The sequence below is a fragment of the Oryctolagus cuniculus genome, chromosome 13, assembly GCF_964237555.1.
Source record: "Oryctolagus cuniculus chromosome 13, mOryCun1.1, whole genome shotgun sequence".
NCBI lineage: Eukaryota > Metazoa > Chordata > Mammalia > Lagomorpha > Leporidae > Oryctolagus > Oryctolagus cuniculus.
Window position 1 is genome coordinate 50,719,836 of NC_091444.1, and position 14,767 is coordinate 50,734,602.

General features: G+C 49.1%; 1 protein-coding gene across 2 annotated transcripts in view; it reads left to right on the plus strand.

Moving 5' to 3' along the window:
- The first annotated feature begins 972 nt into the window (after nt 1–972).
- The window catches only part of TRIM67 (tripartite motif containing 67), a 59,458-nt gene continuing 45,663 nt past the window's right edge, over nt 973–14,767 (plus strand). Inside the window, exons 1-2 of one of the 2 annotated variants that reach the window (XM_008268263.4) lie at nt 973–1,967; nt 2,127–3,215. In XM_008268263.4, coding sequence (XP_008266485.1) covers nt 2,181–3,215 — 1,035 coding nt within the window. In that variant the 5' untranslated portion in view covers nt 973–1,967; nt 2,127–2,180. The remainder of the gene's footprint in view (nt 1,968–2,126; nt 3,216–14,767) is intronic. The other variant, XM_002717376.5, reaches the window with a different exon arrangement.

Consider the following 14,767-nt stretch of genomic DNA (forward strand, 5'->3'; position numbering starts at 1 on the left):
GCCAGCTCTTCAAACGTAAGCCAGCTGCATAACGCGGTCAAGGATTTGAAAAGTAGGACGTGTCCGTTATTTGGCACACAGCAGTATGCTGGAGGCGGGTCCCCCGGGAGTCCTGGCTTTCCCGGGGCCCTGGGCCTGGAGGAAGGCAGTAAGAGCGCACCGCCACGCCCTGGTCGAGGGGCCTCCTGGCCCGTGGCTCCTGTCTGTCTCTTTAGGTACCCTGCCTCCTGCGGCGGGAACCAGCCAGCGGGCGCCCTGTTCCCCCATGGGCTAGTGGAAGCTAAGGCCCGCACAGCGCGCTGCTGCGCCTTCTTTAGTCTTTGTTTGCGGTGCAGGAGAATCTGGAACCGGGAGCGCGACTACAATGTCCTCTTCGCCTTTTAAAAAACGGTGTCCTAATGTGAGACTGTTTCTTGCCAGCGTGAAACTTCCGCAGGCAGAGCCGGCCGCGCTGCGAGCCCTACCTTCTGCCTCCCGCTCGGCCGGCCTCCCGATCCGAGGTTCCCTGGGCGGCGCGGAGAGAAGAGCCGAGCAGATCGACAGCCGGTCGCGGGTGGGAAGCTGCTCCCGCCGCTGGTGGCTGGCGCAGCAGAAAGGGGAGATTATTCCATTCATAAAACTCACATCGCGGCTTGCTGCTTCGCGTCGGCCCGCCGCCACCCCCGCAGCTGGGCAGGGCCGGGCGTGAGTGCCCAGGGCCGCGGAGCCCGTGGCGGCGCGTGCTCGGGATTCTCCAGGAGGCCCCAGTTTGCAACCCCCGCCACGTGCGCTCACTCGGTCTCTCCAGACCGCTGACCTCTAGCACGGATGAGCACCCTGGGCTGAGACGCAGAGACAAGATGGCTTTGCGGCTCAATTCATAAATGAAACCCCCTCCTTTGAGTTCGGGCTGTCCGACATTTTGTGACATGCCTCTTTTTTTTTTTTTTTTTTTTTTTTTTGGTTTATCATAGATTTCGGAAGCGACTACCCAACCCTACTGCATATCCTTTTCTAAACGACTGGCTTTTTAGGGCCCTGTTTTTACAGTTTTCACGCTGGTGAGTGGGGAGGGAGGGGCATGGAAATGATGGCGGGGGCGGGGCGGGGCAGGTGTCCTAACGAAAGACGCGATCTCCATCCCAATGACGAGTGGTTATTAACAACGGTCCTCCCTGCGAAACCCTTAACACTGCCCCTCGGCTTCCCTAGCAGCAGGAGGCGAGCCCTCATTCGCGGAGCTGGCGCCTCCCCGCCCCCTCCCCACTACTCTTCGCTCTGGAAATTACAACTCCTGCGCGCGCTGCGCGGGCAAGCGGCGACGGCGGCGGCGGCGGCAGCGGCTGGGAGGCTGGGAAGGGATTCCCGAGCCCGCCTGGCCCTCGCCCTCCGCCCGCCCGCCCACCGGCTGCAGCGTCGCGCGGCCAAGGTCAGAGGCGCCGCAGGAACAGCAGCTGCTAACCAGGGAAGTGGGTCAATCCTGGCCGCAGGAAGAAAGCCCCAGGGCGCAGCCGTCCCGCGCTCGCAGCTGAAGGCGAAGAGGGCGGTCTTTGGGCCGGTCGGGCTCCGCTCTGGTGGCCGCGGCCGCAGCGACCCAGCGAGTGGAGGCCCAGCTGTCCACAAGCTGTGAGCTTCCGCCCAAGCTGCTGCTCCGGGCGCTGTCCGCCGCCTCGTGGTGCTGAACCCAACGCACAGCAGAGCCTGCGCACCTGCCGGCTCACCTGCCGATCGCCCGGATAGGGGGCGGGGCGGGAAAAGGTAGTCTCGGGGCAGACGCCCTCCGCATCTGAGGGCTGGAAACCGAGAGCCAGCGGATAGGAGCCCGGCCGCTGGTCCTGGTGTTAAGACGAGGCGCGCCGCAGTCGGCCGCGGCGCCAGTGCTGATTCATCACCTGGAGCGCCTTGCAGGCCACCGCCAGGGCAACCGACAGGCCCCGGACTCCGGCTGCAGGTTGAAGCCGCAGGTGCAGGAGCCTCGCGAACAGGAGGTGAGGACCCCCTCCTTTCTCCTGGCCCCAGTCATCTTAGGGCGGTGGCCACAGGACAGAGGGGCGTGCCCCCGGCAGTGAAGTGTTAGTGCTCGTGTGATGCCCTGGTTCGCGCCTCATCGGTGCTAACCGCGCTTGTCCTCCTCCGCCCATTTCTAGAGCTCCGGCCTGTTTCCCCTGGAGCCCCGAGGAGCTCGGGCTGCCGGCGCCGCCATGGAGGAGGAGCTGAAGTGTCCCGTGTGCGGCTCTCTGTTTCGGGAACCCATCATCCTGCCCTGTTCCCACAACGTCTGCCTGCCTTGCGCTCGCACCATTGCGGTACAGACCCCGGACGGCGAGCAGCACCTGCCCCCGCCGCTCCTGCTTTCCCGGGGCTCAGGGCTGCCTGCAGGCGCCGCTGCCGCCGCTCCGACCCTGGACCAAGATGCGGCTGCAGGGCCGGCCTGCGGCGGTACAGGCGGGGCCGCAGGGGGCGGCCTGGGCGGCGGCGCGGGAGCTGGAGGAGACCACGCAGACAAGCTGAGCTTGTACAGCGAGACAGATAGCGGCTATGGCTCCTACACCCCAAGCCTCAAGTCCCCCAATGGGGTTCGGGTGCTGCCCATGGTGCCGGCGCCACCTGGCTCGTCGGCTGCCGCGGCCCGTGGTGCCGCCTGCTCGTCGCTGTCCTCGTCTTCAAGCTCCATCACGTGCCCGCAGTGCCACCGCAGCGCCTCTTTGGACCACCGCGGTCTGCGCGGCTTCCAGCGCAACCGGCTGCTAGAGGCCATCGTGCAACGGTACCAGCAGGGCCGCGGGGCCGCGCCCGGGGCCTCCGCTCCGGCGCCCGTGGCCATCTGCCAGTTGTGTGACCGCACCCCGCCGGAGCCGGCCGCCACGCTCTGCGAGCAGTGCGACGTGCTGTACTGTGCTGCCTGCCAGCTCAAGTGCCATCCATCCCGGGGACCCTTCGCTAAGCATCGCCTGGTGCAGCCGCCGCCGCCTCCTGCCCCCGCCGAGGCTCCCTCGGCGTCCCCTGGCACGGCCCAGGGCGCCCCCAGCGGAGGCGGTGGCTGCAGGAGCCCCGGGGGCGCAGCGGCAGGGGGCAGTACAACCCGGAAGTTCCCCACGTGTCCCGAACACGAAATGGAGAACTACAGTATGTACTGTGTGAGCTGCCGAACCCCAGTGTGTTACCTGTGCCTGGAAGAGGGCCGGCACGGCAAGCACGAGGTGAAGCCCCTGGGGGCCATGTGGAAACAGCACAAGGTGAGTGAGCGAGCGCGGGGGCCAAGGAAGAAAGTGCGAGGAGAAGGGTTCTTGGCAGAGGGTCGGCCAGAGGGTGAGGCAGCAAGCGCCTCCTCATTCATTCCACCAGTCAGTCATTTGACAGACGCTGGCTTAATGAACTGCAGGTGCTCTGAGCTAGTTTGGGGGATGGGAAGAGTAAGGGCAGACAGTTTAGTAAGTTCCTTCCCACGTCCCATTGTGCGATTCCACAAAGAGCCCCCAAAATGCAGAAGCAGAGCTCTTTTACCCCCAAAGGTACCGTGAAGGCCCCCCTGGTTTGAGCTATGTAAGATCCCCCTTTCTTCTTTGAAAAAACTTTTATTTTTTTTTAAAGTGTCTTATCACCTGGTTGCAGGAAAATGTCTAATGCCTTCTTGTACTCTGCTAATCTGCTTCCAAGACAGGACAGCTTCTCTCCAAGCCCTCGCTAAGGGATACACAATTTCCTGCTACACACACACACACACACACACACACACACACCAGTTCACTTCTGGAGCATAGATTTTCCATCTCTTCCAGTTAGTCTGTGTCACTTTCTACCTCCAGGAAGCCTCCCAGCTTAAAGGGAAGATCTAATTCCTCCTGGGCCTTGTGTGAGCATTTGGTTGTGTGCCCTTTCACAAAGGGAGCCTGTTTTCTCCAGAGCCCTTCTCTTGCCTGGGCCAATGGAGAGTGGTGGAGTCACTGAATAAACTCTTAGAAGACAGCCAGGCACACCTGCATTTGTAGGCTGTCCACAAGCCTTCCTCCCCTGAGCTTTGAGGGGTGGGGGATGGGGGTGCTGCCTCAGCAACTTATGGATGAAATGTGTCTTTGTATCTAGTGCAGGGGGTGGGGGGGCAAGCCACCAAAATCTGGTCAGGCCCTTGATTGGGCCCCAAGGAAAGACTGGGGTCAATTTTTCTAACATTCACCTAGATTTCCTTTCCAAAGGCCCAAACAGAGTGATTGGGCTCATTGCCCAGAGGTCTATGAGCCCTTATTCAAGGGCCCCTGACTGCACCTGCATTTCAGACAACAATGATTCAGTGCACTCTTTCCAGTAAACTTCCGCCCCAGAAGAGGCAGAAGGTCTCCAAACTGCCTGGCTGGAAATACTGTATGTGTTGGAGTGAGGAAAGGCACAGGAAAATAAAGTCAATTGCCAAGGCCACGCTGTGCCATCTAACTGGAAATAGGTTAAATGGGAAGCGCAGAAGAGGAGACTAATTGTTCACATATAGGTTTGTTGTTCATATATATATATATACATGGAATATATATATAGTCTTACTATATATAATTTCATCTGTTACAATGAGCATATGTTGTTATTGTAATTTAACATTTTAAAATAAAAACTAGAATAAAAACAAATTGGAAACTCCTTAGAAATACACCTTGGAAAGGGAGATTTGCATAGCAGATCGGAAAAGAGGAAATGGGAGTCAAATCCTTCATTTATGAGCAATTGGGGCCAATTTGCATTTCCTACCCTAAATGCATCTAGTGGGTAGAAGCCAGGGAGGTGACTTAACACCCTATGGTGCACAGGAAAAGCCCCCCAAACAATTAACTAGCCCCCAATGTCAACGGCGCCTCTGGTGAAACCCTCCCTGCAATTATTCAGACCTGCCCCCATTTCTCAGGATTTACAATGTAGTAGCTGTATGAGTTTCGGCACAAATTTCAACCTACTGAAAATTATCATGGGGATTAAATATATCAAACTACTTGTTTAGCTTCTAGCACAGTACCTGGTCCATGAAATGTTACTAATTATCTTTATGGTCCCAATACTTAAAAAAATCACTGCACTTACAGAAACCTATAGGGCAGCAATGAAGAGTGCTTATTTGGCCTCATTGACTTGGTTACCTGGAGAAAAGGTGAGCTGGTAACTTCTGATGTTAATGCTGAGTCCTAAAATAGCTCTCAGGATGTATGCCCTCAATTAGTTATCATTCACATGACATTCCGTGGCATATTGTTTCACAGTAATGGTAGCTGCCTTACTTAGGTCATCTTTTAAGTAATTAGATATCATTTTGCAAGTTAAAAAAAATCATTTATAAAGAGGCTTTTTTATCAGTTACAAGGCAAGAAGTATAGGTTCTAAATCTCACATTCAGATTTCACAGCTGTTAAATTTTCACAGCCAAGGGGGTCAAAACTGATCTTGGCTGTTACCACTCAAATGTTAAGAATCAGTGAAGAGCAGGAACTGAACAGATTTGAGGTGAGGATCTGTAATCATAAAAGAGTAAATATCTTACATGGAAAAAATGAGTCTGATGATGAGTCGTGCCTTCAATAATCAAGGTTGTTTGGGGATCAATCATTGGTCATCCCTGGCTTGGTGTCAACAGCAGCTTTTTTTTTTTTTTTTTCAAATTTCTATCCTCAACCAACAATGCAAAATTATGAGGAAATACAAGAAGCAGGTACAAGAAGCAGGTGTGCTATCTGCTTCAGGAAGTGGACAGGATAACCTGTGGGGATAGGACTGTGCGGGATCTGTTGTCTCCAGTGCCACTGCTTCAGGGAACTAAGACAGCATCCTACCCTCGGGAGGAGTGCCACTTTGGGGCAAACCTGTTCCTGAGAATGGGTGGAAGCTCTGCTGTTCTCCTTCAGCAGGTGCCATTGTTTTTCTAAAAGAGGACAAATTCTGAGTGCTTATTATGAGCATCTCAAGTAGGAGCTGGAGATCAAGAGAAGAGACAAACAAGGGAGCGCTGGTCAGCCTTTGGTGGGTGGGCATTTAGAACACCATGTGAACTGAGCGTGACTACTTTTGCAAAATACACTAGTATATTCCATTTCAGACTCCCAGTGTGGCAGTTTAAGTTCCTTAGTATACCTCAAGGTCTGTGGGTTTTTTGTTTTGTTTTGTTATGCCTAAAAATCCTGGAACTCATGGAAAGTCTCCTTGGACTAGGAGAACTAGAATTGGGACAGCAACATTTTCCTAACATTCCTGTGATTGGAGAAGCCTTCATCAAAGCCCGGCTTTAACTCCTCTCCGGCATACCTGATTATGTGATTCTTAGGTAAAAAGACATAGAAGTGACACTGAAATCTATTTTAAAACGAGACTGATTGTCACCTTTTAAAAACAGTGTGAAAAACGTTAGTCCTTGGCAAAACACAATTTTATATGATTCTTTTGGAAGAGGGTTAACCGTTTCAAAGAACCTCTGATGTGAAAAAATTCTGTGTTCTGTGAAAAGCAGGACAGGGGAGGGGAGAAAGGAATTCTGGACAAGTGCTCTTTGCTTCTTTCCTGGGACTGAAAGGAAACCTATTCACTGTCTGGATTTCCTTTTGGTTTGTGATGTTGTTCTATAAAGAATCAGAGAGAACATCTTGTCCAGTCCTTCTCCACTTCTGAAGGGCCTGTCCAGGTTGTGGAGAGATTGTGACAGTCATGCCAGAGGGTCTGGGCAGACCTTGGTGAGAGCTTCAGCAGATTCATCCTGTCCTGTTTAGACTTGCCCTCTGCAAAGCTTTTTATGGCAAGAACTGTAGGGGGCTTAGATTTTTTATTTTCTAAGGCTGGCTCTTTCCGAATAGAGGTTATAAACTGTAGCCTCCTTGATTTGCCAATAAGGAAGGTTGGGGTGGCAGTGCTTGCTAAACTGGCATAGCGAGTTGTAAAATAATTTTGTAAAACACGGCCCCTTATTTAAGTCCCTCAGTGGACATTTTGAATAACTATGAAAATACAACAGGATGCTATATATTTTTTAAAGATTTATTTACTTATTTGAAAGGCAGAGTTACAGAGAGGCAGAGAGAGAGAGAGAGAGAGAGAGAGAGAGAGAGAGAGAGAGAGAGAAAGGTCTTCCATCCACTGGTTCACTTCCCAGATGGCCACAACAACTGGAGCTATGCTGATCCGAAGTGAAGCCAGGAGCCAGGAGCTTCTTCTGGGTCTCCCACACGGGGTGTAGGGGCCCAAGGACTTGGGCCATCTTCTACTGCTTTCCTAGGCCATAGCAGAGCGCTGGATCTGAAGTGGAGCAGCTGGGACTCAACCAGTGCCCATGTGGGATGCTGACACTGCAGGTAGCGGCTTTACCCGCTACACCACAGTGCCAGCGCCAGGATGCGATAATTGTACCTAAACAAAAGCAGATGCACATGACATCATCTGAAGAGTAATCATGCACATGACATCATCTGAAGAGTGGTTGCCAGCAAGCTCTTAAAAAATGAGGAAAGGGATGGAGACACGATCCTTCTCTCATTCAGTTGGAGTGGGGCAATGGGAAAAGGGAATCACAAGCAGTGTGAGTGGGGCATGCATCTGGTACAGTGGTAAGCACACCACTTGGGACACCCAGGTCCCATATAAGAGGGCCTGGTTAGAGTCCTGGCTCCTGCAGTGCTGATCCAGCTTTTTGCTAATACACACCCTGGGAGGCACCCACTCGTGGGAGACCCAGGATGAGTTCTGGGCTCCTGCATTCAGACTGGCCAAACCCCAGTTGTTGCAGGCATTTGGGGAGTGAAGCAACAGAAGGAAGATCTTTCTCTCTCTGTTTCCCTGCCTTTCAAATAAAATGAAAATAAATAAATATAATTTTTAAAAATTAGGGTGTGAAGTTGGGGAGCCAAAGTGCTTTGTTCAGAACAAGTAGGAATGAAGAGCTTGTCCTATGAGAGCAACTGCCTCTCCAACTCAGACATGCGACTACAGAGGGGAGAGGAGGTCTGGAGGACACAGAAGGGAAGGGTCTGCAAGGACAGGGCAAGGTGAGGGGTCTAGGGAGCCCAGGAGGGGCGACGTCTAATAACACATAAGTCAGACAGGAATGTGGATGCCTGCCAGTATTCCCTCCAGAAGGGGGAGGTGGGCCTTAGTCACATGTCATCTAAAAAGTCTGTCCAGATGGTGTGTAGTTTAAAAAATTAGGTCAAGGTTTTGTTAGAAAATTTAGGCAAATATTGCGCTTACTCCATCCCTCACTCCTTGTCTGCAGTTTGGGTGATATCTGCCAAAAAACAAAAACCGATGACATATAAATAATTAGAAATGACAGGCTGCCTAAAATGAAGAGTAGGTGCTTACCATCACTCAATAAATTATTTGTCACCACAGAGTGGCTTTGCCTATCTGCTGACTATGTACTCATATAGCTAAAAATCTCTAGCATTTCCAATAACGACTTAAAACTAGGTACCTCTTGACTACCACATCCTTTTCCTGAGCTTATGCCTCTAATGAGTATTTAGTCTTCAATTCACCTATTCACCTAATTTCTTCCTTTTTTTTTTTTTTTTTTTTTTTTTTTTTTTTTTTTTTTACAGGCAGAGTTAGACAGTGAGAGAGAGACAGAGAGAAAGGTCTTCCTTCCGTTGGTTCACCCCCCAAATAGCCGCTACGGCCAACGCGCTGCGCCGGTCCGAAGCCAGGAGCCAGGTGCTTCTTTCTGGTCTCCTGTGCGGGTGCAGGGGCCCAAGCACTTGGGCCATCCTCCACTGCCTTCCCGGACCACAGCAGAGAGCTGGACTGAAAGAGGAGCAACTGGGACAGAATCCAGCGCCCCAAATGGGACTAGAACCCCGGGGTACCGGTGGAGGAATAGCCAAGTGAGCCGCAGCGCTGGCCCATTCACCTAATTTCTTATCCAGTCAATAAGTCTTGGATGCCTGTAGTACACCAGGCACTGTCTTAAGCCCTGAGGCCACAGAAGAAATTATTCTCTTCCTTAAAAAACAGAAATCTAGTCCCAGAGAAAGAAGATGCACAAGAGAACAGATACAAAAATAGGCTAGGTAATTTCTGATGGTGATAAGTGCTAAGATAGACGTAAAATCAACGTGATAAACAAATACTTAGGCAGACTTCTTTGGTGGGGAAGACTGGAAAAACACCTCTAAGGAGGATGTGCCCAAGCTAAGACTTGAAGACCAAACATGACAGAATCAGACAAGCCTGGTTTTGAAGGCAGCACATTCAGGGCCTATGTGTTTGGTGCCTCATGGAAAAGATGAATTAAGAGGCAGATGCAGAGAGTGAGAAGACATCTGGCAGCCACGAGTAACACTGGATTTTATGGTAAATTCACTGGAACCTACTGCAGGACTTTATGCTGAGGAATGGTGTGTATTTTTTTTTTTTGAAGGTGACTCTGATTATTGTTTATAAAATGGTTGGTAGGGAGACAAGAATGGAAGAAGGAAGACCAATTCGAGACTGCTGTGGTAGATTGGGCTATAAATGTGGGAACTTGAATTAGGAGAGAGGCAGCAGAAATGGAGAGACACTTATGTATTTGTTTCCCCTGAGTTTCCTGGACTTATGTCTTCTATAATTTTTGGAAAAGTTGTCCACTCTCTCTTGAGATATGTTTCAGCTCTATTCTCTCTCTGTCTCTCTCTCTCTCTCTCTCACACACACACACACACACACACATATTCTTCTGGGATTTTAGTGTCATGTGTGCTACATTATATGACACTGTCCCACAGTTCTCGATGTTCTGTTTTTTTTTTTTTCCATTCCTATTCTCTTTGTCTCTTCATGTTATAATATAGACAATTTTTATTGACGCTTCAAGTTCACAGATTATTTCTGATTAACCCCTATCCATCTGCCCTCTGCATCTTCCCAATTTTCCTGTCCCTTCTCCAGCAAAAGGGAGTCTCAAATGATAGGCACCCAGGGCAGTTTTCTGTATCTCACCCAGGAAGAGTTTTTTCTTTTACTTTAATTATAAGGGGTCTGCACTCTGCTCAGGGTAGGGCTAGAGAAGTGGTTTTCTTTCTTTTAAGTTATGCTGTATACAATTTTATAGACCCCTACAAGATGTATTAAAGGCATTTTTAAATAAATTGATAAGGGACCTGTGATGTGGCACAGCAGGTTAAAGCTGCTGCCTGCCATGCTGGCATTCCATATGGGCACCTGTTTGAGACACGGCTGCTCCATTTCCGGTCCAGCTCTCTGCTAATGTGCCTAGGAAGGAGGATGGTCCAAGTGCTTAACTCCTGCACCTATATAGGAGACCTGGAATAAGCTATAGTTTCAGCATGGCACAGCCATTGTCATTGGGCCATTTGGGAAGTGAACCAGCAGATAGAAGACCTCTCTCTCCCTCTCTCTCTCCCCCTCCCTCCCCCCCCTCTGTCTTTAACTCTGCCTTTCAAATAAATAATAAATACATCTTTTAAAAATAAATTGATGAATAAAAAAGTAATTAGCTTGAAAAAACCAAGGAGAACTAGAATCCTGTTGCAAACTGCATTAAGATAGTCCCCTACTTCTGAGTGGTGCCCCAATCACTGTTGCAAAAACTAGATGCTGCATGGAAAGAAATAGGAATCTTTCCAGCCATTGGAATTGCGCTACTGCTTCCCATCATTCCCATATGGAAAAGAGACTCCAAAAGGAAGATAGTGGCTGGTATAAACAGCCCAGTCATTCATCTCATTGCACACCTTTCATGGGAACAGCCTTACATCCCAGCTACTTGTTTGGAGGGTATGATTTTTTTTACCTCTCAAATTTGTTCCCCTTACCAAAGTATCTACAGTTATCACTGATGAATGCTTGTCTTCCACTCAACCCTGCCTTCCCAGCATAGTTCTGCACCTGTTGGAGCCTAATGGCAATGTGAAGATATACAAAGGGGGATGTCAGGGCACACTGAAGGCAGGAAGACCTGCTAGGTGGTGTCTAGAACAGTAAGTGATCTGAGATTTTGGCCTACTCACAAGCTAACCAATTAGCTTGCTACCGTTCATGGGTGCAGCCCGAAAACATGAGACTGCTGAGTCAAAGATAAAGAATAGTTTCTTACTCACAGCAATGGAAGTAGTCCAAGTGGGCCAGTTCCAAGAAGATGAAGAGAGCTGATGATGCCTGCACACACAGCAATGGCATTACAAGAGATGATCCCTAAGCCTAGTGAGTCCAGGTGTTTTTGAAAAGGGCAGTAACATGGAGTCCCGTGCTCCAGAAGGAGGTACCGTCTCTCTATTCTAAAGCTGTCCTCTGTACAGACATTCCTGGACACATACTCCGGAACAAGGAGCATTCAGTGCCTCACTTGCAAGACATATAAGTCACCAAGACCCATGAAAAATTATCTGCCACCAAGAGGATTAATTAAATCAACATTTTAATCATCCTCAAATGATTCCTGTCATTTGGGCCTTGTAGGCACCATAGATTACTTCCTGAGGCTTCTCTTGTTCTCGAACCATCTTGTTTCATGGTCTCAGGGCCATCTGGGTAAAGCAGGCAGGATCTGTGCCGACATATGTCAGGTTTCATGTTCCTTTGGGGCTTGCTGGGTGTCACGGTGTGGTTGAATGTCTGTGAGGAGGCCCAGTTAAAGCTGACTGAGAAGAGTGGCTTTCATTTCTGAGTCCATCTGTGTCCCCTGAAGCGTGTGTTTCCATGTTACTCAATCAAAGTAGGACAAGCTCTCTTGGAGCACGACTGTAATCTACTGGCTGAGATAGGGGCTGTGGATCCATGAAGGGGACGATTTTACAACCAACCTAATGTGGGTACATCTAATATAGAGCAATGGGTAAGTGCCTTATCTTTCATGTGACTCAGCTGATGAGAGAACGGAGGGGAGAAGGCAGTTAATTCTGCCTGAAGAGTGGGAAGGGAGGGGAGGGAGGAGTAATGAGGGGGAGACTGAAAAGATGATTCTGTGTGAGTCGGGGTTATGAATGGTGAGTAGTTTTTTTGTTGTTTGTTTGTTTTGTTTTGTTTTGTTTTAGAACTTTTTTTTAAAAGATTTATTTATTTATTTGAAAGGCAGAGTTACAGAGAGGAAGAGGCAGAGAGGGAGAGGAGGGTCTTCCATCTGTTGGTTCACTCCCCCAAATGACCACAATGGTGGAGCAGGGGCGATCTGAAGCCAGGAGCCAGGAGCTTCTTCTGGGTCTCCCACGCGAGTGCAGGGGCCCAAGGCCTTGGGCCATCTTCTACTGCTTTCCCTGGCCATAGCAGAGAGCTGGATCAGAAGTGGAGCAGCTGGACTTGAACAGCGCCCATATGGGATGCCAGCACTGGAGGCGGTGGCTCCACCACTATGCCACAGTGCTGGCTCGAGTAGTTTTTCTCAGTTGGGAAAAAAAGAAGAAATGTAAGTATGCAGTTGTGGGGAGCAACTCGGACTAGACTAAGTTACTGGAATTAAGACTTATTCTATGCATCTGCTCTCCCACAATATGGCGCTGGGAGAGGAGGAAACAGCTTCTACACAGCTGCCTCAGTTCAGCCAATAAACTGTAGGACTTGCTCCTGATTGGAGGAGAGCAGCGTGCTCGGCGTGTGGGTAGCAGAGTTGGTATTGGTGGAAGAAGACTATAAAGGAGGAGAGAGACAACATGTACCGGGAACATCTATCTGAAGGAACACCTGTGCAGCCCCCAAGAGAGCCGGCCGGCGGTGTGCCGCTCCCCCGCGGAAGTGGGGAAAGTGGCTAGGGGGAACCACCCTTCCACGGAGGTGGAAGGGTCGGTAGCCAACCCGGGAAGAACCAGCAGCAAACCCGGGGAGGGCCGAGCAGACAAAAGAACAGCACAGGGTCCTGTGTCGTTCCTCCACGAAGAGGGGGAGCGACATGCAGTGTTAAGAAAAATGTTTAAATCTGATCCCTACTTTCAAACACTTGTTATCTGCTGTGGTAGAGCACTAGAGGTTGACACAAAGCAGAGAGACATTGAGAAAAGTGGTATCATGTCTAATAAAAACAAGGGAACGTGAATCACACATCCTTTTAGCATCTGAGACTTACAGAAAACATCCTGGATCTGGGAACAATGGGAGATAATGATGGCATAAAAGGATTCAGGAAGCCACATTGAAGGGGACATCTTGTTTGATCTTCAAAGAATTAAACTTTAGCTTCATTTAAATTTCATTGAAGAACCAGAATAGCCAAGCTGTTATCCTTTTGAAGATTCTTGTAAATTATCACCATTTTTCCCATTTGCCAATAAAACCTAGCAGAACAAAAACCTTTTGGACATCTCAGTTTGTTTTGCTAAGTTAAGGTGATAGAGGTGAGGAGAGATGGGGAAAAAAAAAAAGGAAGTATGGGAACTGGCTAAGAAAAGAGATTCAGGAGGAAGGTGGCGTGAAAGGGGATTAAAAATAAGGTTGGTTAAGAAGCTGATTTTGGATTGGTCATTAGCTCTAGCCATTTGAAGACAGGAGGACTTATCTCTGCACAAGAAATCTAGGAAGATGGTGTCCAAATTAAAAGGGCAAGGACTCTTTTTTGTACTTTGACCAAGGAGAGGAAACTCTGGGACAAATTCTCAACAAACACAGTTGTCATAGAAACAGTTCTGTTATGGTTGCCAGAGAGTGGAATTGGCCTAATCCTTAATCCTAAATCCTAAATCGCATTCTACTCCAGCATTGGTTCCCAGGTGAGGAGCACCTCACCTGGCTTTGTTCAGCAGATAGCCCAGGTACATTGGAAAGTTAGGATTCTGGTCAATAGGCTCTGCGCACCTGGCAGTCTACCCCAGGCCTGTGCGATCAGAGCATGAGCTGGGTTGCTCTCTGGTCTCTGACCTTTCTTCGTGCGAGTATGACTTGCTGTGCCACATTTTACTTTTCTGCCAGTGGATATTCTTAAGGTCTTTCCAGATACTTATACTCTCGACAGTTTTAAAAATAAAATCCCATCTTGACTAGACTTTCTGTATTTCTACTCATGGTGTCTTACAGCTAACAGAGACTGACAAGATACCTTTCTTTTTAAAAAGCAGCTTTTTACGTGACAAATGTAAATAACCATGTACTTTGAGTGACTGGAGAGCAAGGGCTGGGTCTTACTTATCTTTGTATGTCCAGACCCAACAGAATAGCTAGCACCAGATAGACCACATTGAATAGGACTTAACACTAAAATGTATTCTAATATCAATTCTATAAATTATGATTTCATTGCAGTCCTTTAAAAGCACCTGTTGAATCACAGAACAGGGTGATTGATAAATTAAAGATCATTTCAGGGGATAATATGAAAAATTAGGAATTTTCTGAGCTCGTGTTAAAAAGAAATACCCATATTTAAAAGAACCATTAGTGTGGCTATCTTCTCCTTTTTTTTTTCCTTTTTATTAGTTTATTTAATTTATTTGAGAGAGAGACAGAGAGAGGGACATCTCATCCACTGGTTCACACCCCAAATACCTGAAACAGTTAGGGCTGGGACCAAATCTGGGAGCCAGGAACTTGATCCAGGGACCTAACTACTTGAGCCATCACCTGCTGCCTCCCAAGGTATGCATTAGCAGGAAGCTGGAATCTGGAGTAGAGCTAGAACTTGAACCCAGGCTCTCTCATACAGGACGCAGGTGTCCTAATCACTAGGCTACACACCCACCTGCCTTCCCTCCCTTTATGTGATAGTGGTGTCAGAAGCCAGAAGCTAGCTGGTAAATGTTACGGTGACTTTTCCTAGAAGTTAGTACTACTTCATCATGCCCAGAAAATACACTGTTTAGTTTACTAGACCGACATTACTGAAATTGTTAGTGCTACCAAGGCAGTAGAATGC